This window comes from Coenobita brevimanus, chromosome 57 (genome assembly GCF_032717465.1).
Source record: "Coenobita brevimanus isolate Jiangsu-jjx chromosome 57, ASM3271746v2, whole genome shotgun sequence".
In the NCBI taxonomy this organism is placed as follows: Eukaryota; Metazoa; Arthropoda; class Malacostraca; order Decapoda; family Coenobitidae; genus Coenobita; species Coenobita brevimanus.
The window spans coordinates 13,885,567-13,913,334 of NC_137010.1; the positions used below are offsets into that span (position 1 = coordinate 13,885,567).

General features: G+C 40.1%; 1 protein-coding gene across 1 annotated transcript in view; it reads right to left on the bottom strand.

Annotated features, from left to right (window-relative positions):
• Positions 1-16,963: 16,963 nt before the first annotated feature.
• Positions 16,964-27,768, bottom strand: part of LOC145401899 (glutamate receptor ionotropic, kainate 2-like) — a 76,079-nt gene continuing 65,274 nt past the window's right edge. The window contains exons 16-21 of the mRNA XM_080274005.1: positions 27,098-27,295; positions 23,016-23,248; positions 22,266-22,372; positions 19,713-19,868; positions 17,026-18,840; positions 16,964-16,995 (exon numbers count right to left, since the gene is read on the bottom strand). Coding sequence (XP_080130131.1) covers positions 18,688-18,840; positions 19,713-19,868; positions 22,266-22,372; positions 23,016-23,248; positions 27,098-27,295 — 847 coding nt within the window. The 3' untranslated portion in view covers positions 16,964-16,995; positions 17,026-18,687. The remainder of the gene's footprint in view (positions 16,996-17,025; positions 18,841-19,712; positions 19,869-22,265; positions 22,373-23,015; positions 23,249-27,097; positions 27,296-27,768) is intronic.

The following is a 27,768-nucleotide window of genomic DNA, read 5'->3' on the forward strand; positions in this document are numbered from 1 at the left end:
GAGGCATTTCTCTCCAGCACCAGCATATGCATTAATAACCTTCAATGGGATTCTCTAATACTGTATATCCAAGATCGATATCCTGTCATTACTTAAGACCTGATTTTGCAGAAAGAACAAGAGACGTAGGAAGATTCTGCACTTTCCTCCCTCGCCCTTCCTACAAATAAAAAGTACCGGTACCGACGGTTTACCACTGTCCTCTCGTCACCTTATAACTGTTTTGTAGGGAGAACACAGTACTCGTACCCGGGAAGACTACGATCTCCTTGCCTATTAGCAATTTTGGGTTTGTTTTTGCATGAAGAACTAGAGACGCAGACAGACTCTGCGCTGTCCGTTCCGAGTCCTTGCTGGAAAAACAGTTACGACCGGGATTCGATCGTCAAAATATTCGAGAATTCCAGCCCTGAGGAGGGACAAATGCTATATTCCTTCCACTTTACTTTGACCTAAAACTGCCGTCTCTTCATCTTGAATGCTGAGATGCAATAAGCGAGTAACGCTAGCATATGATGCTAGTCAGAGCATGTGCAATGGAGAGGAGGAAAAAACAAAAGTATGATGCAAGTCAAGAATAAGTGCCATGGAAACATGTAGGGCCGTAGACTTGTTTTATGTTGCCAATGAACCATGTGAAATTAGCGACAAAAGGACAAAAATCTGTACCAAGTTAAGGTGAAAAGAGTATAGTACAATGGCACTCCCACCACCACCTCCCAGTATAAGTACAGTGGCACTCCGCCCCACACCTCCCAGTATATGTGAGTAGTGTCAACACTAGTGGCATTGCACTCCTGCAGACTTTATTCTTCCCACCACCATGCGAATAAATTAAACTTTGGAAGGATTCCTCTTAGAGAAGGGGGCGAAGGAAGGCTATAACCAGGGCTGGGGTCAATTCACTTTTGTTAATTAAATTCAATTCTATTTCAGAATAAAATTTGAATTAATCAGTTCCAGTTCAATTCAATTAATTTATTTAAAAAGAAAGAAATCAATTCATTATAGTCGATATTTCATTCAATTAAAATGTTTTCAATTCAAAATCTGTTTTAATCTACCCAGTATATACCAATAATCTAACTGAAAGAAATAAAAATGAGGTTTAAAATTATTTTTAACTTTTTTTTTTGTGATAGTAAACTGTAAATTTTACTGTTTATTTGATTATACTGTAAGTTAATTACTGTACAATAATGAATTCGCATATTACAGTACAAAATATTATTTTATCAGTTCAGTCATCAATTCATATGAATTCATTGATATCAATTCCAATTCAGTTCAGTTAATTTTATATTTTCCTCAATTCCAATTCAATTCCAATTCAGTTTTTTTTTTAATCAATTCCAATTCAATTCATAATTGACCCCAGCACTGGCTATAACTATACACTCTAACTTGGCCTAAAAATACCATCTCTTCACTCTGAATGCTGACTTGACCAGTAGATGAACACTGGGATATAATATTTGCCAAAAAAGTGCTATGGAAAGCATTTAGAGCCTTTGCAGTGTTTTTTTCTAACCGTGAGTTACGTGAAATAAGATGCGAAGGACGAAAATCTGTGTCAGGTTAAGGTGAAAGAACCAGGCTACGGCACTCCAGTTTAAGAAGTCAGTCCAAAGGTGAATAAAATCATCAGAGGATAGAAAGCATTAATCATTTCACTCTGATGACGCATTTTACACTGCACTATTACCTCCATCTGACGATTTTATTCTGCTGTGGGGAGACTCTTGGAACTAGAGGACTTAGATATAGCCTTCCTTAACCCTTTCGCTACTAGAGGTCCGTTCTAAGCTGAATAAAATCGTCAAGTAACAGCAAGGATAATAAACAAAATACGTCATTCTACTAAAGGGGTTAAATATAAATAAGCCATGACGGTGAGGGTGTTAATCAAGAGAAAAATCGAATTGCGAGTGTAAGTAGCTTATGTGCAATACGTCTCTCTCTCTCTCTCTCTCTCTCTCTCTCTCTCGCTCGCTTTCTACATCATACCATACCGCCTTGCCAAGTATAACATGTGTTGCATGTACTGGTATGTGTTCATGTATGTGTGGAAACTATGTACCAATTGTAGACAGAGAGATAAATAGATAGACAGGTAGGTAGGAAGACTGACAAACAGATAAAGAGAAATAGACAGAGAGATCGACAGATAGGGAAATAGGTAAGTAGGCAGAGATAATGTAACAGATACCCACAGATAGACAGATAGATAAACAGACAGACAGACAGAGAGATACAGATAGATAAGTACCGGTATAGTAGGTACTAGGTAGGCAGGCTGGTAGGGAGGGAGGGAGGATTAACAAATGAATAGATACCGATAGACAGACAGGTATCGTAGGTAGACAGGCAGATATATTGATAGATAGATAGATAGATATAGATATACGGTAATGACAGACTGCAATAGATATACCGTACCTGCAGGTATAAACGTGTGAGCTACCGTTCACTGTTGCCACCTCGTAAAGAAATTTTTTTCTCCGTCTGATTTCTCCCCACAAATTCCACCAAATGAGATTTTCCTTCCGTAAATATTACCACAAATCAGTTAGGCTACCATAATTTTAGCTATACAAATCTGAACTGTTAATACAACTGTACTGATCTTTATGGATTCATCGTCTTCGTTCATCAAATCTTTGTCAAAGAAAAATATTAGGCCTAATTTCCGATGTTAGTATGAACTCGATCTACACACGGTTTTGATGCATCCATAACCCAAACCACGGATAACTGATTCAAATGATCTGATATTGAATCAATTGTTGAGTTTTGTATGCTGTTCACCTAAGAGAATATTTCAGGGATGTATTAGAAGAAGGAAAAATTAAGCCATTGCTAATGAGGATATATACTCGTATGTTAGGAAAAATCTGTTCATCACCAGATATAATCTTGTCACTGTCTTCAGCTCAAAAAGCTTGACCATTCTTTTAGACATATGACACTCCATTCTTTTTAACATTATTCACATTATTAAAAACTTAACTGTATCTGCAAGTCACATTTACCACAAGGTCACAGGGAATCATCGACCTCGCATTGGCATAGCCTGTGTGTGAACTGAATCCACCAGCACTGCGGTAGTCCAAGATGGACCCTACCGCACAGAAATCAGACGAGTAATCAGTAGCACAGGCTGCCTCAGCAGGCGCTGGTGTCATGAGAGTTCTATAGAATATCATATCCCGTTATAAATGCTACATCTAATTCATTTGTTACAATCAGATTCCCACAAATTCTTACAAAATCCCACAGAATTACCACAAAAAAGTAGTTCCATTAACTCCTCCCACGTAATCCTGCATTTCCCACGGATTTGTGGTAAATTCCTATGAAGAGGCAACATTGCTACGTTACTGAACAGTTTACCGTCTCCCACACAGCAACAGGAACAAATCTATCGCAGCACCATATGCTGCCATGGGAGGCCCTGCATTATTATGGTGCACTTGAATGATGCGGTGGCAGTATTATTGTGGCGGATCCGATTGGTGGCAGTATTATAATGGTAAACTAAATGGCGGCACTATTGGGCTATAGTGGCAGGTTTAATAGTAGCAGGGTGGTGGTGCTAAAGGAGAATGTGGCACAAATTCTGTATTAGAATGAGAAGGCTACTGGTATATTGGTTATATCTAATTTCAGTCTGTCCCTTAAAATGTTTCATAAAATTTTTTCTTAGTCTTTTGAGTGGAACAGCAGTGAGATGGAAAAGTCATAAGGTGAAACTGAGTCAGGTATAAAAACAGTGAGGTGAAAAGGAATCAGGCGAACAAAGATGAAACAGACGTCAAATAGCAGTAAGGTGAAACAGACGTCAAGTAAATCAACGGTGAAGTAAAAGATACCGGGTGAAATAGCAGAGAGCAGAAATACGCGTAAAGGTAAAAATCTGTGATTTAAAACAGAAGCCACATAGGAAAAAAAAAAAAGTCTGTACGTTAAAACAGACGCTAAATTAAGCAGATGTCTGGTGAAAAAAAAAAAAAAAGTGAATAGAAACAGACGCCAGGTGAAACAGCAGTCAGTATAAGCAAACACCAGGTGAAACAGCAGTGAATATAGGCAGACGCCAGGTGAAACAGCAGTCAGTATAAGCAGACGTTAGGTGAAACAGCAGTGACTATAAGCAGACGCCAGATGAAACAGCAGTGAATACAAGCAGACGCCAGGTGAAACAGCAGTGAATATAAACAGACGCCAGATGAAACAGTAGTGAATATAGGCAGACGCCAGGTGAAACAGCAGTGAATATAAGCAGACGCCAGGTGAAACAGCAGTGAATATAAGCAGATGTCAGGTGAAACAGCAGTGAGTATAAACGACGCCAAATGAAGCAGCATTAAGTATAGGTAGACGTCAGGTGGAATAACAGTGAGTATAAGCAGACGTCAGGCGAAGCAGCAGAATATAAACAGACGTTAGGTGAAACTGCAGTGAGATGGAACAGGGGTTTGGGTATAATCTCACACCAACCTGAGTTAAGATCGAGAGTCAAGGCGTGCTGGGCGGCGACGATAGCTATATAGCCTATTGAGGAGAGTTCTTTCATTCTAAATATAGCGCATGTGTGTGTTGGGCAGGTGGGGTACTGGAGGATGCAGGATAAATGAAGTGTGGCAATGTTGGGAGTCTTTCCTCTTCCTTGCAGGAGTGTTTTCTTCGCTCCCCTCACCTTCTGCCTTCCACTTCCATGCTTCCTCCTCTCCTGGTCCTTCTATGTTTCCTTCACTCCCTGCCTTCCTCGTTCTCCTCTCCTAGTCCTAGTATGTTTCCTTCACTCCCTGCCCTCCTCTTTCTCCTCTCATGGTCCTCGTATGTTTCCTTCACGCCCTGCCCTCCTCCTCCTCCTCTCCTGGTCCTCATATGTTACCTTCACTCCCTGCCCTCCTCCTCCTCCTCTCTTGGTCCTCGTATGTTTCCTTCATTCCCTGCCCTCCTCCTCCTTCTCTCCCGGTCCTCGTATGTTTCCTTCACTCCCTGCCCTCCTCCTTCTCCTCTCCTGGTCCTCGTAGGTTTCTTTCAACCCTGCCCTCCTCCTTCTCCTCTCCTGGTCCTCGTATGCTTCCTTCACTCCCTGCCCTCCTCCTCTTCCACTCCTGGTCCGTACGTAGCCTACTTTCTTTTCTCCCTGTTCTCCTCATCTGCACTTTTCTTACTCTGTGCATACACTTTCTGAAGTCTCTACTCTCCTCCTGTTTTGCACCGTTCTTACTCTGTGCATAGGCCTACTTCCTTCAGTCTATGCCTTCTTCTTCTGTTCAGTATATAGTCTACTTTGCTCCCTGCTCTCCTCCTCGCCTGTTCCATACACAGGCCACATCCTCTGCTCCCTGTTCTCCTCCTCTTTGCATCCTTTCTTCCTTCCATGTCCTCCTCCTCTCCTGCTCAACACAGTCTGCTCCCACTGCTCCTTGTTCTCTTTTGCATTGTTGCAGTTCGTTGCACTCCTCTTCTGCTCCGCACCTTAATCCTCTCCTGCTCTGTACATACCGTAAGCTGCTTCCTTTTCTCCCTGTTCAACCCACCTCCCCCACTGCACCATACATATTTAAATCACGCTAGGCTCTCTTCCTCTCCCTGCTCACTCACCACTTTGTGATTACGGACAGCCCTCTTACACTTGCGTGTCTGCACGTAGAACTGAAATAGGGACCTGGATTTGTAAAGCGACGGTTGCGTATTGTAGCTGGAGGAAGACTGAGACTTGACAAAAATTGCATGCCATCGTAAAGAACCCATGTAGTCGATAGGCATTGATCTCAGACTTTCTTCTAAATTTTATACGCACACTCACTACCTCAGTTATATGTCTAAGAAAAGCACACACACACACACACACACACACACACACACACACATCGCTCGTTGGCTCTGTGGTAACGTTCTCGCTTGCCATCTGGTAAACGGGAGTTCGCGCCTCGCTCAGGTTGCGAAAAGTTTCACTGACGAAGTGGGTGGTTACTGTCCCCCTCAAGCAAGGGGACGGATGTGTGTGTGAAGGTCACAGCCTTGCCCTTAGATCGGACTATAATTATGAGCTCTCAGTTCCCTTCCGGGAGGGTAAAAGCTGACGATCACGACCATCAAGTGATCCTGACCGACCCGGTGAATTACACACACACACACACACACATACACACAAGATATCTAAAAAGGTTAGTGATGTATTTCATTTAGATTTTGTGGATATGTGGGTCATGGGCCAATGAAGAGTTCGTTAAATTTTAGTGATGAACTGATCTGTCTGGTATAGTCTGGTATAGTCGTTGGCGAAGGTATGTACTCACTGAGTGCATACCTTGTTCCTTTTATGAGAATAGTTCCAAACGTGAGAATAGTTCCAGACGTGAAAACGGTTCCGACCATGAGATTAATTCGACAAAAACAATAGTTCCTACTGTGACATTAGTTCCTTCCCTCTCAGTCTTTGGTCTGCTACCATTTTCTTCTGACCCCCGCTCCACATATGCACTCCCCGCTCATTTAGGCTATCCCCCCCCCCACCCTTCCTCCACTATACTCACTTCACTTTAACGAGTAAAAATAGCAACTCTCCATAAATGCTGAGTTGTAGCAAGAGATCAGCACTAGAATATGATGCTAGTCAGAAGTAAGTGCTATGGGAAGGATGTAGAACTGCAAAGCCCTCATTTTTTTTCTTTCTTTCTTTTTCCTGTCACTGTGCTACGTAAATTGAACTTCCAAAGGGCAAAAATCTCTGCTAAGTTGAAGTGAACGAACTGAATGTTCTCCTCCCCTCCCCTTCTTCCAGTCACTTTACTCTCTTACGAATAGGAGACAGCAAGAATATAGGCCTACAAAAATAATGTATGGAAATTCAATGACAAACTACTCCCATCCCCATGCTGACCAAGTTTAATTCTAATTGCCTTTGGAGACTACTGTACGTAGCATCTCTTGCTTCGCGATTGTTTCTGCACATTACATCTCAGTTCCCGTTAGATGTTTATGCAAACTCCATAGATGCTAAACAATATAAATAACACGAGAGATTTTTAATGTGCAGCACGAAAATTGTATCGTTAAGTGCTACGAAGACTATTATGGCACTTAGATTCCGACCCTAAATGCGATTCACTCAATCGCTAGGCCGCATAGCCTAATCAATAAAAACACTAAAACACAGAAACGAACGAAATCATGATGAAACCATTTAGCCTACTGCAAGCATTGTAAATATTAAAACGCACAGAAAGCAGTGGAAACAGTAAATGAAATATGGAATAATAATACTCTGTGGAAGAAAAAAGAAACGTAAGAACCCGAACACTGCAAGAAATGGAAAAATGAGAGAGAGAGAGAGAGAGAGAGAGAGAGTTTCAGCATATATACGACGAAGATATATTGTTCGGTAATTATTTCCTATTGACACTGATAAATACAAGTATGAATGAAACAAATTATTTAAACAATGGGCCTATGCTGACGGGGGAAATGATCTTTTAATTACACTTACCTTGAGATCACGCCTATATGTTTTGCTTTAGGCTATAATACTAGCAATTATATATAGTATGCCGCAATGACATGTCAAACCAGATGAGAAATACAAGTGTTCATGAGAGAGAGAGAGAGAGAGAGAGAGAGAGAGAGAGAGAGAGAGAGAGAGAGAGAGAGAGAGAGAGAGAGACGCTCAGAAGTGAACGTGGACAAGTAAATACAACATAAAGTGATATGTCAACGTCAAAACATAGACAAAGTACCTATGTCCTCCTTAGACTTATGGCACTATCCTTCCTTCATTCCTCAGCGCATCACACTAATTTGCTTTTCTGTACTCACCAAAAACACAGTCTCCGCACCTCCGCCTTCCTGAACAATCCGTCTCCAAGAATGATTTCTCAGACATAATCGACGGCACTCGGGGTCGCCTTTAAAAATGATCAAACAGATTACAGGATTAGAGAAGAAAAAAAATCTTCATAATGCTCAGATAGTCGCATATCTTTTTCTTTTGTTTGCCTTATTTCTCACTGTACTATACACTCTTATTTTATTGTGAAACGTTTTGTGGGTGGATAAGTGAAGGCAAACGTACACACAGGCACTCTCACACACGACTTGATTTTTTGCCTTCCCTGACACTTACATTTTTACATAAGTTTCATTATCACTTTCTTGACGTTTGTTTTTTACTTAAATTTAATTGATATTTTTTAGCACTATCATTTTTACCTAATTTTCAGCGTCACTTTCCTGACACTTTAATTTTTCCTTAAATTTCCATCTTCATTTTCTTAACACCTGCATTTTTCAGTTTAATTCTTCATTTTCTCAACCCTCATTTTTACCTGAATTTCATCTTCAGTTCCTCAAAACTTATTTTTCATATTTTCTTTCACTATTACTTTTATTTTTACTTCTTAACACTCATTCTGCTCTTTTTGCTTTCCTAACACTAAAATTATTTTTACTCAAATTTCATGTTTTCTTAAAATTTGCTGTTTTAAATAAATTTCCCCTACAATTTAACATACCTACTGTAGATAAACGTTCTATTTGTTTTGTTTTGTTTTGTTTTCTTCTTTCAATTTTCTTACATTACTTTTTGAACTACATCTAGCAGCCTAAACATTCTATTTTGTTCTTGCTGTATCAACAGTTTTAACATCACCCTTATATGTAATGCTAGATTGATCACGAGTAACATTTCAGTTTCGACCCATAATGCCTCGATTATATTGACATTAATAAATTTCAACGCTTGTCCTTATAAGACTTCCGTCACAAATCAATGATAATCGATTTCGTGTATGTTCATGTCTAAAACAGCTGATTTTTACACTATGAGCATGGAGGTCCTAATCACATGAAGTGTTTTTCAACTGATTTTTCCACTATGAGCATGGAGATCCCGACTAATCACAAGTGGGTTTCAATTCTTTTGGATTGCCTCAGTATTTTCTTTCGTTTTCAGCATGACAACTATTGTGACACATTAAAACGACAGATAATATTGGAAAGTAGTCCAGGAAGAACTGAAAGGATCCAGGAAGAACTGAAAGGATCCTGGAAGAAATGAAATAAAATTAGCAACAAAAAAGGGGGAACAAATCAAATGAATTTTCTTTACCCAGTTTCAGCTTCATTTTCTTAACTTTCATTTATCATACTCCATCACTTTCTTATCCTTTTCTGTTTTTACTCATCCTCCTCTCTTCGCCCTCATTTTTACTTCGTTTCGCTTGTGCTTTTACTTTTTTTTTTTTTTTTTTTCTGATCCGCACTTTCCAGTCACTGTCATTTTCACCTTAATTTTTCCGCTCTTCTTAACCCCTTTACTCTGAAGACGTGTTTCATTCTTGCCACCAAATGATTATAGTTAGCTTAGGAGACATCGATGTAGCCTCATCAAATCATCTGAATGTAGCAAGATCCACTCTACACTGTGGCAAGATCATAATATGTACCGTACACACTCTCAAAAAATTTTCGGCACCCCTTGCTCCGATACACTCAGCAACAATCACTGTTACAGACGGCGGGAATACGTGGTATGGTTGGTACCCCTATACCTCTCCCTCCCCGACTGGATTTCATCAATAGCAGACGAACTGACATACCAGCAACACAAGGCTAGGGATACAACGCAACGTAATTCAGGAGTTGGTTCATAATACTTCGTGTGGTGTGGCATAATGTATCGTGCCGTAAGGGTGCCGAAAATTTTTTTATGGCCTGTACGTCACCTTTTCTTTGAGTTAAAATAACCAGGTTACAGTACTTTTTTCTGGTCTTGTAATACCAAATTCGGATTATTTACGGTACTTTCTTTTTATAGCACAACTTTCAACCGGTTTCTTATTGAAGAAATTACAGAAAACAGATCTGGTTTTCCTACTGCAACAAACGCAACCACTTCGCCAGTGAATCGCGAATGACTGAGAGGCAGGCTTCTTCCCTCAAACATGTAATCACGCCTTTAGTTTTTTTTTTTTTTCCTTACGTTTTCACATTTTTTAGCATAATATTTGTTTGTGATGGTCAGCCTTGTGGTGTATCAGCCAATATAGTACATGTGTTTGTTGACTGTTAAGATAAATGTCCATAAAAACCCCCGTTGCAAGGATAATATCTAAAAGGACGGTCTCTTTTAATTCAGCTCGGAGAAAACTTACACGATGTATTCTAGTAACATCAATTCACAACTGACAAATACTGATACACAAAGTAGCGAAACGATAAATATTTGCACTTCAACGAAAAGAATCCCTAACTAGGTAAGCTTCATTGGGATGTATGGAGCCCAGTGATTCGATTTGTACTCATGTTGATGGTTCTTAAACTCATCAACATCATTGCCAAAAGTGACTGGACGCTGAAACAGAGGAATGAAGGTTTCATTGGGTGGGCATCGAAAGAAAAGTCAGCTACTGTGGAACCCGCCTTTAATGTTTCACTGGCACTTCAAAGAAAAAAAAAAAAAAAACACGAGCAATATATATTATGGACTGCACCATTTCAGTCTAGCTTAAAAAAGCTAATCAAGACGGGACACCTTCGCCATGCTGGTATCCTTTAAGTCGTATTCTTATATATATATATATATATATATATATATATATATATATATATATATATATATATATATATATATATATATATATATATATATATATCGTAGCATCTATAACAGCGATATATTTTGCATATTAGCCCTAAATATTCTACTGCATGCAGCTTACGTCATTTAATTATCGGCATACAGTAGTTTGCGTCAATTGTATGCAAGAGGACACTGAGACGTAATGTGCAGAATAAATTACTAAGCAAGAAGTGTTACGAAATCACTAAAACAGCTTTGAATATCCAGCATGGCTCTAAATTCCTTGATTTCATAGAACACTACATATTAATCAACTTATATTAAAAACATAGACAATAATTCAGCGCAAATCTTGACTTGAGGAAACTCCATATTATAATTGCAAATCATACTAGATAGATAGATAAATAGATAGATAGAGAGACAGATAGAAGCAGGAAGTCAAATGATGAGAAGGTGTTGTGTTTGCGAGAAGCGAGCAGCGCTAAACGCTTACACGGGGGAAAGCTGACGACAGCGGCCAGTAAGGAGATGATTCAGTTAGCTGTCAGCAGTCCTCTCGTGAGAAAGATCTAGTCCACCCACGAGGAACACATGTGACACACCCCTGCTATACCAGAATTTAGGAAAGAGAGCTCAGACCTAGATTAGCCACCGAACAGGCTAGACAGAAGGAGACAAGCGACCCTATAGAGAGGTCGAGACGGAGATTAGCTTGAGAACAGAGAGAGAGAGAGAGATAGCGAGACAGGGAGGTAGCTACCCAGGACTTATACTATTATACCTGTTTAATATTTCCAAGACAAATAAAGATAGTCCCATACTATTCTTTACCTCTCCCGTCACTACATGACATCTGGTGGGGAAACTACTACAAGATATAAAAGCCGCTCGACCACAAGTCTAAAATATACGCCTCTACAAGCAAATACAAAGTCGCTGCTTTATGATGCAAAGTCTTTACGACATTTGGTAGCAGCGAACGTATACGAACCTCGTCTACGAATCAACATTAAACTCCTACAAAATATCAAGATTGACAACAACCAACAATATCAGCTCCTGCCCCCTCCGTCTCCCAGATCATTACGCTGATGCAGAGGTCAAGAGATCACTCGACGCCTTGCAAGTAGCTTAACGACAAACCAGCAAATCTGCGGACATCGTCTCCGAATTAAAAGCAAATTTCTACAAAAGCAACCGAGACTACAAGGTTAGCTTCAGTTCTACAAAGTCTACAGCCATCTACAATCAACTACAGCCATCTACAATCAACTACAATTAACAACTCTACGTCGTCTGTATAATCTTCTACACGCACCTACAAGTAGCGGCGGTCTTCATCCCACAACGAATAAATCACTAGAGAAAAGGACAGAGAAAACTTCCACATAGAATAAAGGGAACAAACAAACGAAGAGTGAGACACGATTCACAACTCGTCTTACTCACTCGTCTTCACTCAAGTTACTCATCGCTACTCATTCACTCACCACAGCTACCAGTGTGGGAAGCCGACGTCACCATGTGCTGAGACGACAACACGCCAATCAACCCGCGAAGGACAACGCTATCACCACGTGCAACACCACTCACACCATTTTCCTCCACGGTAAAAATTAATGAGTTACATAGTTACTTCATTTATACAATACACAGTGATAGACAATAAGCTTCTGCACAAACATATAAAACGTGCTGTATAGTTACAGTTTAAATACACATACTTACTTCAGTTATCTGCATAACTCAAACACTAAATAATCACCAACAATAAATATTCTACACTGTATATATTCATTCATTTATTATAACATTTATTTACTACCAACGAGTGTTACCATTTATACCTACATAAACTACGTGTTTCATACATACAACTATACATTATTACATCTACAAAGTAATAAAGAAAATATCCAATCACAGTTACTCACTGAGCAATTAAAAGAACTGTATTAAACATTTATTAATTAAAGCTACCTAGTGGAAACATATAAATTAAGTTACAAGGTAAACTAGAGAAAAAAAAAATGGCCAACACAAATGCCGTTAGCAAGAGTGAACATCTTCAACACAATCGTGAAGACAATGATTTCCACACAGTGCTGACACACATATTACTCACGATAGGTACAGGTGAACAAGTCAGTGTGTATAGTTAATACTGTATATAGTGTATATATTTTTTATATAAAATAACAAAATATGGGACTATATAATATCATTTTATAGTATCTGTGCAATATAAACTAAACTTTGAAAAAGTATCCCGAGAAAATTAGCCAGTAATTATATAACCATGAACAACATGGAAACAAGCGTACATAAGCAAAGAGAAACAAACTATGGAAAATCAATACATACAAAAAAAAAAAAAAAAGAAAGAAAGAAAGAAAAGTAAAACAGAAAAAAAAGAGAAATAGAGTAAGATCACATAACAAACAAATGAAAATAAGTGTAAGTGTTACTACATAAGTCAAAATACCACGTAAACTACAAACAAAAAAGCAAATTGTTGTCTCCACATACAAGTGGCACGACACATCATCACTATCATCGACCGCAGCATATGTTAGGACTGCAGTTATTACAATTATGTTACTCCATATTATAATTATGTAACGACAAACGATTGCATTATGTTACACTTTGCCAATTATGTAACAGTTGCATTAACAAGATGTAACTTTTATGTAACTTTAACTACAATTATGTACCTACAAACGATATGTAACAATTATGTAACGACAAACGATTGCATTATGTTACACTTTGCCAATTATGTAACAGTTGCATTAACAAGATGTAACTTTTATGTAACTTTAACAACGATTATGTACCTACAAACGATATGTAACAATTATGTTGCATTAACAAGATGTAACTTTTATGTAACTACAATTATAAGGCCAACACAATTATGCATTAACACAATATTTGGTAACAATTCATAAAATGTTACAATTATGTAGTACCACAATGTTAGTACAATATTATAAGTCATACAATTATAGCACAATTCTGTATTACCAGTATCATCATACAAGTTAGGTGAAATATTAGACATTACTAAAGTGATAACTCAAATATGTAATGTATAACCTAGCAGTATTACCATTGCACAATTATATGCGTACGTCTGTTGTACATGCACGTCTTACAAAGTGTTATACAACAATCATTGCATTTATTCCAATATGTATTCAGCTTATTTAAAATGTAATATTACTGAATAATCACTATTTACTATGAATAATATATGTATACAATATTCATACAATTATGTTACTTACAATATTATGTATTTCACTTAATTAGCTTATAAGTTCATTATAATGTATATATAATATGTATTAATATGTTATGACTATTAAATGTCGATGGTACGCCATTTTTGCGCGGCAGAGCAATGTGGTAGGTCTCCATATTATAATTGCAAATCATACTAGATAGATAGATAAATAGATAGATAGAGAGACAGATAGAAGCAGGAAGTCAAATGATGAGAAGGTGTTGTGTTTGCGAGAAGCGAGCAGCGCTAAACGCTTACACGGGGGAAAGCTGACGACAGCGGCCAGTAAGGAGATGATTCAGTTAGCTGTCAGCAGTCCTCTCGTGAGAAAGATCTAGTCCACCCACGAGGAACACATGTGACACACCCCTGCTATACCAGAATTTAGGAAAGAGAGCTCAGACCTAGATTAGCCACCGAACAGGCTAGACAGAAGGAGACAAGCGACCCTATAGAGAGGTCGAGACGGAGATTAGCTTGAGAACAGAGAGAGAGAGAGAGATAGCGAGACAGGGAGGTAGCTACCCAGGACTTATACTATTATACCTGTTTAATATTTCCAAGACAAATAAAGATAGTCCCATACTATTCTTTACCTCTCCCGTCACTACATGACATCTGGTGGGGAAACTACTACAAGATATAAAAGCCGCTCGACCACAAGTCTAAAATATACGCCTCTACAAGCAAATACAAAGTCGCTGCTTTATGATGCAAAGTCTTTACGACATTCTTATATATATATATATATATATATATATATATATATATATATATATATATATATATATATATCGTAGCATCTATAACAGCGATATATTTTGCATATTAGCCCTAAATATTCTACTGCATGCAGCTTACGTCATTTAATTATCGGCATACAGTAGTTTGCGTCAATTGTATGCAAGAGGACACTGAGACGTAATGTGCAGAATAAATTACTAAGCAAGAAGTGTTACGAAATCACTAAAACAGCTTTGAATATCCAGCATGGCTCTAAATTCCTTGATTTCATAGAACACTACATATTAATCAACTTATATTAAAAACATAGACAATAATTCAGCGCAAATCTTGACTTGAGGAAACTTGAAAATAAAATACTATTACCCAATTACTTGAGAGGAGCATGTGGAGTGACATGGAGGGACAGGTTGACGAAGGAAGTAGTGAAGGAACGTTGTGGGGTGGATGTGGATGTGGTTGAGAAGATTAGAAGAAATACACTGAGGTGGTTTGCACATGTGGAGAGAATGGAGAGAGAATTACTAAGAGGGTGTATGTACAGTAGGTGAGGTGGAGGGAAGGAGAGGGAGGGGAAGACCGAGGATGAGGCGGAGGGATGGAGTTGAGAGGTATATGAGGGAAGGGGGAGTGAGTTGGAGGAGGGTAGTCAAATGGTGGGTGACAGAACGACTTGGATGCGTTTTGTCTGCGGCCACCCTTTGCGGGAATAGGGAGTCGGGCTATAGATAGATAAATAGACCTAGTGTCTTCACCAGAGCTGGTAACAAAATGGCGGAGTCCACCACGCCTTCCCTAGCATTGATCAGTTCTTATTCTCGTCAGTTTAGGAAGCTTTCTAACACCTCTTCTTACGGCCTTTTCTTCATATTATATTGTAGTTCATTATTCAGTTGTGCGCAGTCCATTTCGTTTTAATACAGGCTGCATAAATAACATTAAAAAAAAATATCAGAAACAGAAATAAACTGATAAAAAAAGTGGGGAGTGCTATGAAACTTCCTTAACCTACGAGAATGCAGGACAAGATTCAGGGTTGTCCGTTTATAACGTTCCTCTCCCACTTTGCCGGAGTTTTTTCGTGTGATGCAGGGGTAGTTCGTATAGCCTATCAGTGTTATCAATGTCTGTCCTGCATCTTTATTCATTTCCTAACCCCACTGTCACACCCAGATTCACATCAGCAGACTGAGACGTCCCCGGAACACACAAAGTACACTACCACCGGGTGTTTCTAGTGGAGCGCTATTTACGGACCACCCTGTATGTAACCTGTTGTCATTATTCAAATTATGCCTTGCAAATACACACACTCACATAATGATATATCATTATAACTGATAATAACAGTCAAATAACATTAACAATTGAGCATATAATAATCAAATGCGAAACCCATAGAGTAACAACGCCCAACAATGCCTACTAATGCTATATACCTTACTAAGACACAAATAATACATTTTCTGGCAATCTTAAGTTCAGATTCAAAGCTGTTACAAATTTTCACATAATGAGGCAAAAACTTGAGTACAACTATAATATACATCACTCGTGTTGCTACTGATGGATATAAAGGATGATAGTTATAGTTCGTTCACCTCAACATGGTCCATATTTTCGTCCCTTTGGGACGTATTTCACGTATATCAGTGGCAGAAAAAGACAATGCTGAACTCTACTTTTCTTCCGTAACACTTTTGCGTGACTAGCATCATTTTCTAGTGTTAATCTGTTGTTACAAATGAACATTCAGGATGAAGAAATGGCAATTTTAACTCAGCTTAAAAAAGTGAAGGAACATGGAAGGGGATTCACTATCCGAAACAATCATTTTCCAGTTATAACACCGGGTTGTACTCCGGGTGGCATAAGTGACTAACAACTTCCTCGGCAATTTATATTGCGTAAGACGCATTAACGTTGCCATGTTTATTAGCCTACTGATGCCTCTTTAATATCGTCATACTTTTCATCACGTACAGTAAGCAACTATAACCGTGTCGTGAAATTTGGTGAAAACATAAGCTAACGGGCTAAGCGTCTGGTACATTCCACCGTCTGTCATACGGATGGTTCATAATGTTTCACGAGTTACATTTAATCATCGGACAAAACCGCGACACGACTACTGTTGCTCACTGTACGTAAGTTACACGAGGATACTAATTTTTTTTTTTTTTTTTTTTTAATAGTTTTATGCTGTGTCCCCTTTTTTCGGTAATGACTAAGGCGTTGCCCCTGGGTAGGGGACTTTGGTTTTGAAGCGTGTAGCACTTCCTACCCCCAAGAGAAAATGAATAATCTCATTTTCACATGTCCGTACTGTACGCCGTTCAGGAACATCCATGAAATGTGTATACTGATTGAAAAAAAAAAAATGGTATAAAACTTAGTAAACTAACAAAGTATTTCTCACTGCCCGTCTCACTAGCCCAAGCTGTGCTGATATTCAAACAGGCTATTTTATTATTACACTGGGAGTACAGTATTATGCAAACACTGAAACTGCTGAACAGTCAACTCTCCTGCCACAGAGTAAGAAATAATTCTACAGGCTGGTTCATTTACTGCACTCCATTACCACCCAGCTGCTCGGAGAGCCTGTCTGCGTTACTAATGCCAGCTTTGCATCATTTTCTACTTCCCATAACCGTTTTTGTTAATTTTGGTTTCTTTTTTAAGTTCATTGATGGCATGGTTATTTACTAATGTCATGACTCACGAGGCTGCCTAAATGGCTCCTTACTTCATTATACGGAAGGAAGGAATAATGAAGAATTAGCACCAAGCCATAATATGGCTATATGGCATTGTAGGAATACTGTAGAGTGAAAATAAAGGCCGATAGAAACACAGAAATATCAAGAAGAGAGGTAGGACAGGAGAACAGAAGAGGACAGCAAAGAAAGACTAGAGACAAAAAAGGCCCCTCTTAGCCGCCTCCTATGACAAACAGGGATACTGGGGAAATATTCTTCACCCCCTCCCCAGAGGGATCCATTAAACCGAACCGTCTCTGTAACACATAAGATACGAATCACGTAGGGTGCAGTATGCGGACCACCCTGTACAGTACTGCCAAATAATTAAGGGACAGATATTTTATAATACGGTGCTATAGTGCTGGAAAATGATGTGGGCAAACGTGCAAGACGTCCATTTTTGATATCTGCATTTTATTTTTAAAAATCTGAATTAGTATAAATTGGCAGATTCAAATAGCATCATTAAACAGGGCCTTCATTCCGTCTTTTACAGCCTTATAATCCAACTCTGCCAGATCCAAACAGCGTCTGGAAATAACACCTCCAGTTTCTCTGTAATCTGATTATTCGAACAGCTCCTTCATCCATGATAAGATTATGTGCAACTTGGATATTTAAATACCTCCAAGTGTTGTGCTACAGTCTAATTATCTACAACCAGCAGATTCCAGCAGTGCCTTCAAACAGCACCTTCAGTGTTTGTCCTAAAGTCTAGTAATATGCAATTGGCAAATTCAAACTGTGCCTTCATTTCTTGTCCTGTGCTCTTGTAATCCAACTTGGAAATCAAACAGTGCCCTTAGGTTCTGCAGTCTGGTTATTTGCAACTGACAGACTCAAAAAGTGGTTTATGGAGCACCATCAAACAGCATCTACAGTTATCAAGTCGGCACATTCAAATAGCGCCTTCATTTCTAATCCCTGCAGTTTGGTATCTCACAACTCCCTCAGTTTTTATCCTATAATCTGGGTAATTGCAACTGACAGATTCAAACAGCACCTTCAAACATTTGTTTTTTTTTTCTATAGCCTGGTTATCTGCAACTGGCATATCCAGACAGCATATTTAGTTTTTACGCTACTGTCTGGCTAGCCACAATTGAGAATTTCAAATAGTGCGTTCACTTCCAGGTAGGCAGTCTGCTTATCTGTAGCTGGCAAATTCAAATGGCACTTTTCATATCCATTCCTACAGTCTGGATATCTGCAATTAGCAGATTTAAACAGTGCCTTCTAATGTTATCATCAGTCTGGCTATCTGCAACTGGCGAATTCAAACAGCGCCTTCAGTTCTTGTCCGAATAGCCGTAATTGGATGAGCCGTAGATGGAGGAGGAGTCTGTGCGTGCCTGGAGGGGCGTCTTGCGCACGGGTTTGGAGTTCTCGCGGCAGTGGATGACGAAGAGTAACTCCTTGCACAGCTCCTCGCCAAACGACACCTGCGGGCAGTCGGGAAGATTACTATTAATTTTTATTATTGTCAATATTATTATTATTATTATTATTATTATTATTATTATTATCTATTGCCAGACGCCCCAATCCCGTAAGGGGTGGCCACAAACAAATCGTCTCCATGTCGCCCTGTCCCCTGGTCATTTCACTGCCCTGCTCCCAGCTCACACCCCCGTCTCTCATATACCTCTCCACTCCATCCCTCCATCTCATCCTTGGCCTCCCCCTCCCTCTCCCCCCCTCCACCTCACTCACATCATCATTATTATTATTATTATTATTATTATTAATATTACTGATATTATTATTATTATTGTTCTTATAGTAGTAGCAGTAGTAGTAGTAGTAGTAGTAGTAGTCGTAGTGGTGGTGGTGGTGTCTTGCAGCTAATTACTACCATGTTCATAATGTGTCAATTCACTAAGCATCTCAGCCATTTTATCATTTACTATGCACCTCTTCAGCAGTAGAAACAGCCAGTCACATTTTACCTTCGAGACCTGGGGGCCTGATGCCAGACTGCCGTAGTCCAATGCATTTAAAACGGTAGATGACTAGACTATTTCCCCTGAAGGCATTACATGATCGAAAAAACTCCAGCCATCTATTGGCTATTGAACCTTAACAAAGCCTTCACTCCAGCTCGGGCATTCCAACTACTAGACCAAGAGGCGCGTTTGGCATCCCGTAAAACTCTTCTAGCTACGCAACACCTAGAGATGCCATGTGCTGCCGGGATCTGCAGTTCACTCACGACATTTGTGCAGAGACTCAAAAACCAGAGATGAGACGTAGCTCATTCCTCCAGTGTGTGTGTGTGTGTGTGTGTGTGTGTGTGTGTGTGTGTCCTCCTCACCCCATCATCCGTGGCTATCTTCCTGGCCTTCCACATAAATTCACAGCAGGCAACAAGACAGGCCAGCGATATGCCACCCACCATCACCACGAACACACCGCCGACGTTCTCAAGACCCAGTTCAGCAGCAGAGGCAGCGTCCTTCTTCTCCTCTTTCTGAGAAGATAGATGGGATGAAGAGAGTGAAGTTGAAGGGGATTCATAGGTTAGGGCGTTAGGTACTAGGAAGAAGGGAAGAAGTGGGTGAAGTTGAAAAGGATTTGCAAGTTAGGGCGTTGGGTTTTGGGTACAGATGAGAAGAACTGGGTGAAGTTGAAAGGGATTTGCAGGTTAGGGCGTTGAATATTGGGTATGAATGGGAAGAACTTCGTGAAACTGAAAGGGTTTGCAAGTTAAGGTGCTTGGTATTGGGTATAAATGGTGAGAGTTGGGTGAAGTTGAGGTAAATTCGCAGGTTGGGACCTTCGGTAGTGGGGTATAGATGGTAAGAGTTGGTCTAAAAGGGGAACTGCAGGTCAGGAAGGCGGGAATTCGTCCTTCACTTTCTGGGGACAGATGGTAATTTGCGTGAAGTTAAATGGGATCTGCAGGAGGTATGGGTATTATGGAAGGACAGTAGACAAGCATGGTGGGTACTGGGTCAGAAAGGGAGATTTTGGGGTTGATTTGAGGTAAGAATGGTGGGTACTGGGTCTGATAGTGTGATGTGGAGGTTAAAACAGCGGTAACTGGGTTAGAAAAGGTGACGCAAGGGTCCGTAAAGACAGTGAATATTGGGTCATATTGTGTGACACAGGAGGGAATAAAACAGTGATAAAGTAACTGGAAGGAAAAAAGTTCTAAATAATGTTATAAAGGGGATATAAAGTTTGAAATGATGCTGTAAGGAAAAATTCAGTTGCAGTTCTCAGGGTAAGTGTAAGTGTAATGGGCCGCACGAAGCTTAATTAATCACTGTTCTGGCCGGAACTCTAACTCAGGCCCTCGCACTCCACATGCGCTCACGTTACCACTGAACCGAAGATAGGATCCCCACATTGCTCTGGCAACGCGGGCTTACATAGACCTCATTACATAAGGACGGTGGATAAGGACGTGATATGAACGGTGACAGAGGATGAAATAAAACAAGGAATAAGTCATGGGAAGGGATAAAGGAATAACGGAGTTAACAAATTGCTTGTGCTGATAAGTGAAATAACAATATAAACTGAATAACCAAGCAGTATTATAATCACATATCTACTGTACTCTAAACCCTTCAAACCAATGTTGGAATTATATTGTATTCTTGCTACCTCCATGCAAATTTGTTCAACTTAGGAATGATCACATGCGGTGAAAGGGTTGATGGAAGTTGTATCTACCTCCTGTTTGAAGTCCCTCCTCAGCTAAACTTACCCTTAACAATAGACTACAGTGCACCTGCATACTCAAATCAATCCCATAATATTTTGCAGCTTACATAATACATAAGCCTACAGAGTAGTTATACAAAATATTAAAACAATTCGTAAGTAGTACACAAGTGGTTGATGCAATGGAAGCAAATCATGAACGCCTTTCAATGTACGCTTATCGTCTAGTATATATCAGCGTGAATAAAACTGCTAAGCCCTCCTCGTCCACAGCAGGAAGAAATGAAAGAAAGAAATGCAAAAAATATGAAAATGGAGAAAATAATGTGCACGAACCTGAGCACCTGTGGCGAGAATAGCATGAGTAAAGTGAAAAAATTAGTGAAATAAAGGATGCAGTGGTAATAAAGGCAACGAAAGCATGTATGTATGCATGTATGAACTGTAGTGGGCGACTTGCACATGCCTGACATGGGAGAGCTTTGAAGGGCAACGGATCTACTGCGTCGAGGAACACCATTTTTTGTACTAGAGAAGTGGCCAGCCCCACCCAGTGCTTCACGCATGGGTACTAGTATGAAACGTTTTAAAATGTAGGCTGGGATGTCAGAGTCGAAATTCGTGTTGGAGTGGCTGTGTTTGTGAGTGAAGTGAGAGAGACCGTACAGTATATGACACCGAGGGAAACTAGACAGGTTGCAAACAAGTGAAGTCACACGAAAGGACATACACCGTACCATCTTAAATGTCCACCCCCAAGTGACTCAACCCAGGTCAAGACGACTGGTAGGCACGCACTCTACTGACCCGACCACCGCAGGCTACTAGACTAGGGTGGGATTCTCCAAAATATATTACGATCGATTCCCTGTCGTAACTTAACTTTGTTTTTGCAGGAAGGATTGGACACTTAGGAAGATTCTACACTCACACTCTTTTTCCGTTCTGCAAAACAGAGTGTGATATTTTCTCCCTCGTAACTATTTTTTTTTTTATTTCAAGAAAAACACGAGACATGAGGAGAGAGCCTGCGTTCTCCTTTTCCTTTATGGGAAAACAAATTACAATTACAGCATGGAATCGAGCTTGTATGTTTATTTGTCAATCTGGTCCATGAAAGACAAAACAGTGGTAATGAAGGTAATGAAAATGAATGAAAGAAGTGAATGCAATAAACGAAAACCATTCACGCTACCTGACAGGGGTTCTCGCCTTTCCACCAGTACTCCTTCAATTTATGCAACTCCCCGGACTCCTTCAGCTTCAGAATGGCGCCGCTGATGATGCCCGTGTACGGAGATTCTGAAACACAATATGGAGAGCTTGTTGTTGTTGTTGTTGTTGTTGGCTCATCTGAATGTGAACCCGATGGATTTCAGGCTGTAGCTGCCCTTCTCCTGCAGGAATGTCATCCTTTTGGGTGATAGGGAGCGAGGGTGGGATGTTTGTATAATTAGGCGACGGAGCCATATACAGTGTGTCGACAGGTAAATGAAAGAAACGAGTATGGAGAGGTATGTGGATGAAATGGTTAATGAATGGACGAAATGTTTAAGATGTGAGGCCTAAACTATTAGGTTAGAGGTCGAAACGGACACGTGAAAGGAGGAAATGGCTAGACAGAGGAACGATATGGTTAGATTAGGGGTCAAAATGGATAGAATTGATAGATAAAGGGGAAAAATGGACGAAATTGTAGGTAAGGAAAGAAACAGACGAACCTGTTAGGAAAGGGAACGAAATGGTTAGATAAGAGAGCGAAATGGTTAGACAGGAAAAGTATACGGCTACATCATGGAACGAAATGGATGGAATGAATAGGTAAAGCGAAGGGGGGAAAATGAACGAAATAGAGAAGGTGATGAAAACATTCAGTTCAGGGGACGAAAGGGCTGAATCAGAGGACGAGATGGTTTCCTCCACACCTTCTCTCCCTGCCTCTCACCAGGGGGAAGAGCGATGCCGTAGCTCTTGGAATCCATCAGTCCACCGATCTGCATGAGGTCACACTTCCTCTCCACCTCGTATTCGATGGACACGCTCTCCATCAGGAAGGCGTACATGCCCTGGTTCTTCTGCACCCTGGCCACACCGTCGTCGTTGCTCTCGGTAAAAACTGTGGGGATGGTGTTGGACATGGACTGCCACATCTTCTTGTAGGTTGAGATGTTGCTCTCTCTGGTGGTTTAGAGAAAGAAATGGGGTATGATATATATATATATATATATATATATGGTTTCTAAAAATAGCCGACCAAATTTCATAATTCTGTAACCAAACAACTTAGCAAAAATATTGGTAAAAGTAAAGTAACACTAAGTTGACCACCTCCCTACCTTTAGCCATGTTAATTTTCTGTGTACTCTTGGCGAATTATTCATACCATCATAAAGTTGCGCAAGGGATAAGTGATATCATCAGACTTTCAATGTTATATCTAGCCTATACAGTATATCGGTACAGGAATTAATCAAACTACAAATCAGATACTATGTATACTTGCACAACAACAAAATAGTGTGTTGTGAACCATTTGAAACAATGAATAACCATCACTTTTTTTTTTATGCATGGAAGAAGGAACTAAAGGCCAGAAGCCCGCATGATTGTTCCCTCCAAGGAAAAAAAAATAAAAACAAGGTAACAGAGAGCCAGATTCAAGATCTGTTCAATTCGAGTTGCCTGGACTCACTGCTTCTGAAAGACAGTAAGAAATACAGATACGGGAAGACAGCTCCAGAGTTGACCTGTTGCATGCATGAAGGACTAGGAGTAACGGCTAACTCTTGCATAAGAAGGCTGGACAGAAAAGGGATGAGAGTTTGTTGCTGGACGTGTGCTAATACGTCCACTGTAGTGGTGGAGGGATGCATGCAAATAGTTCAGAAGAGCAGTGACTTTTTTTTTTTTTTTTTTTTTTTATGTGTCCGACTCAGGGCATAGGCTCCACAGCCTGCTCTCAAGGCCCAGTAGTCCTCCTACATACCATACTCCTCTTTACATGTCACCACTTCGGCGCTAACACCCACCGTCCATATTGACTACATGCTAGGGCTGTCTCATACAGGACTAGTGTATTGGTATTAGCGGGGGTACTTTTATGACATGTCGGCGGGTCATCTGGTAGATCAGGAAAGTCTGCTTTCATGAAATTCAAATCCTTAAACTGTTCCCTGCCCCAGCCGGGATTCGAACCTGGGTCCATCAGGACTGCAGGCCGCCTCTCTACCGATTCAGCTGAAGCTGCGAAACAAAAGATAAAGATGCAACAGTGCGGCGAAGACACAGAGGCTGAAGGAAGCCAGTATGAGGAGAGTTAATGAGACGAAAAACATTTGACTGCACTTTGTTGAGAAGAACTGTATATGGGAAGCCTTCCCACACATGAGAGTTGAAATCTACGGAGGAGCGAATAAAACCCGTGAATAAAGCCAACAACTGTGCAGGCGTAAAGAAGGCACGGAGTCGGCTTAGCAAACATAATCTCTTGGAAGCAGATCTTACAAGTGAGGTAATATGATCTTTCCAAGATAAATCCCGAGAGAACGAAACCCGAAATATGTTTAAAGATGATGCAGGACTGAGTGGGATATTGCTAAAAATTAGAGGATACTCCGGTGGAAGATTTTGGCGAGTTGAATGATACAAGAACTGAATTTTTGAAACAATATAAACAACAAGATTACTTTTACCCCAATCAGAGATATAAGCCAAGTCAGACATTAGGTGTGCCATAGCCGCATCCTTTGTTTGTTGATGTAACTGCTGAAATGGACACGCTGCAGGAAGCGAATGGAAAGGTGAAGGGTAGGTTAGATGTACAGCTTAGGTCATTGATGTACAGTATAGAAGAAGAGAGTTGGTGATAAGACAGAACCTTGAGGAACACCACTACTGATAGTTCTTTGAGAAGAACGGGCGGAAGTCTGTCGCACCTCAAGCTGAGTTCATAAAAATTTACAAACAAAATTATAAGTTATCTGTAATTTGTAAGTTTTCTCATTCCATTACCGGTAACTCGTAGGGATATGGCAAGACAACCTCATGAAATGCATACTGGTAGCTGACACCGCGCACACCAGACCTGATTTACACCCTTTAACGCTAATCATAATTTTGCGTGTCAGAGTGCTCGAAAACTCGTAATCTGGACACCTATGAAATTATAAGAGTTGCTCTAAATGTTGTTACTTCATTTTATCAATATCTGTATATAATTGTTCTGTGTGAGTAGTTGTCTGTGGATGAAAATTATAACAGATAACCTCAAAAAAAGGTACAAAGGGAGAGAGAGAGAGAGAGAGAGAGAGGTACCAGGCTGAGACGTTACCATCTTTCCTCCAGGGCGTCCCCCATCTCTCTCTCTCTCTCTCTCTCTCTCTCTCTCTCTCCCTTCTTTTTCTCTTTTTCTTCTCTCCTTTTCTCTTTCCTTTTTTTCTCCTCCTTCGCTCCCTATCTGTTCTTTCCCTCCCTCTCTCTCTTTTCTCTCCTTCCCTCCATCCGTCTTCTTCCTTAACGTCTATCCCTCTCTCTTCCTCCTCTCTCCTTCCCGTACCCCGTCAGCCCCAGGCACTTCCCAACGGTACTGCAGGTCACAGGACCGAATTCTAAAAGACTATGGATATGTCGTAGCACCTTTTCCTTGGCAATTTTTCTGCACTTTACACCTCGCCATCCTCCTGTCAGGTTCAGTGCTAACTATGTCGATACTGAAACAATTTAAATACCATACACGAGAAAGTTAAGTTGTACTGGGCAAAATAAATCGCCAAGGAAGAGGTGCTACGAAGTCTATTATGTCACTGAACAGAGGCCCTAATCGGAACTACATTCTCTTCGTCCTAACCAGGCCCGTAATTTTGCTCTTTTTCTTATTATTTCATGCAGCTCAGTGGCAGAACAAAACAATATACAGTGGTTGCGTGACTAGCATCATTTTCTAGCGCTAATCTCTTATTGCAGCTCAGGAGTCAAGATGGACAGATGGCAAGTGTAGGGCAAGTGGAAAAGAATATAGTGACCACCGCAATAATTAACCCAGTCCTTTCACCCCCCTCACTACCATGACGTCTTTTGCTGCCTCCAGACGATTTTATTCAACTCATCCTAACTGATTTAGGGCCGTATTATAAGGCTTTTTCCTTAGCGATTCAATTTGCTTCGTACACTTTAATATTTCCTAGTACCGGTACGTTATATATATTGCTTTCATCCTCACATTCTTTGCATTAACAGAATAATAGAATAAATCACTACGGGGGAGATGTTACGAAACTACCTAAAGCCACCTTCCACTCCTTTACTACGATCATCTTTATGTACTTCACTTTGCTACCAGCTGACGATTTTATTCACCTTAATGCAGATTTCCTACAGTGAACGAGTTAGTAATGAGTTAAGTGAAACCTCTCGTAGTGAAGGGGCTAATGAAGGCTACATCTATCCTTTCTAGTTCGATGAATATCTCTTAAGCTGAATAGGATCGTCTGATAGGAGCAAAACTAAAATAATGAACATGTCCTCGCGGTGATGAGGTTAATTGCTCTAGCCTATTTTCTGTATACAGATATATATATATATATATATATATATATATATATATATATATATATATATATATATATATATATCCTCTTCCCCATATCTCAAACCCGTATATTCAGTCATTATTTTGCTTCAAGGCTGCAGCAATCCCAAATCCTAACCCAGTTCCGTTTTTTTTTTTTTTACCTAGTTCCCATCCCCCAACATTCAGTTATTAATCTGCTTCAGCACTGTAGTAGGTTTGTGTTCACTTGATGGGACTTGGTCACTCCAACAACTTGAATGCTAACTCGCGGTTGCATAAAATTCGTTAATCTTAGTTACGAGCTAGGAAGGAGTCTCCTTGGCTAGATGTAAAATCGACCCTCCAGTATGACTACACCTGGCCATCATCTGAGCTGAAAAGGGTTAAGGATCTCTGTCAAGTTAAAACAAACGTGCTACAATTCTAAATCTCTAACCCGAGTCTCCAATGCCACTCACTGGAAGAAGGCGTACGTTGATCCTCCCATCTTGCAGCCGTACTTAATCTTGGTCTGTTTGGCTAAATCCTCGGCGCTCTTGATAGGCGAGTCCATACGCTCCACAGTGAGGAAGGCGGCCAGGTTAGCGGTGTAGGAGGAGATCATGATGAGAGTGAAGAACCACCAGATGCTAGCCACTATACGGGTGGATACAGCCCTAGTGGACAGGTAGATAGATTAGCAGGTGAATGGTAGACAAGATATATGATTAGTAGTATGGCAGATGAAATCAAGAGATGATTATGGTCCTTTCACAGCAAGAAGTCCGTTCAGGGTGTGGCAGAATTTGGAATTCCCCCGAGTGCGACGTTGCCAATTTGACCACCAATTATCGGATTATCACTGTTTCCCAACCTACCCCCATCACACCTGTTTCTCGCTCGCTCTCTCTCTCTCTCTCTCTCTCTCTCTCTCTCTCTCTCTCTATCTATCTATCTATCTATATCTATCTATCTATCTATCTATCTATCTATATATATATATATATAGATATATATATAGATATATATATATATATATATATATATATATATATATATATTGTATATGTATTATTTATTTCCAATTTTTTTTCCACACCACTTATGAGGTAAAAGTCTAGGCGCGTTTTATTTTTAGGAGGTTTCCCCT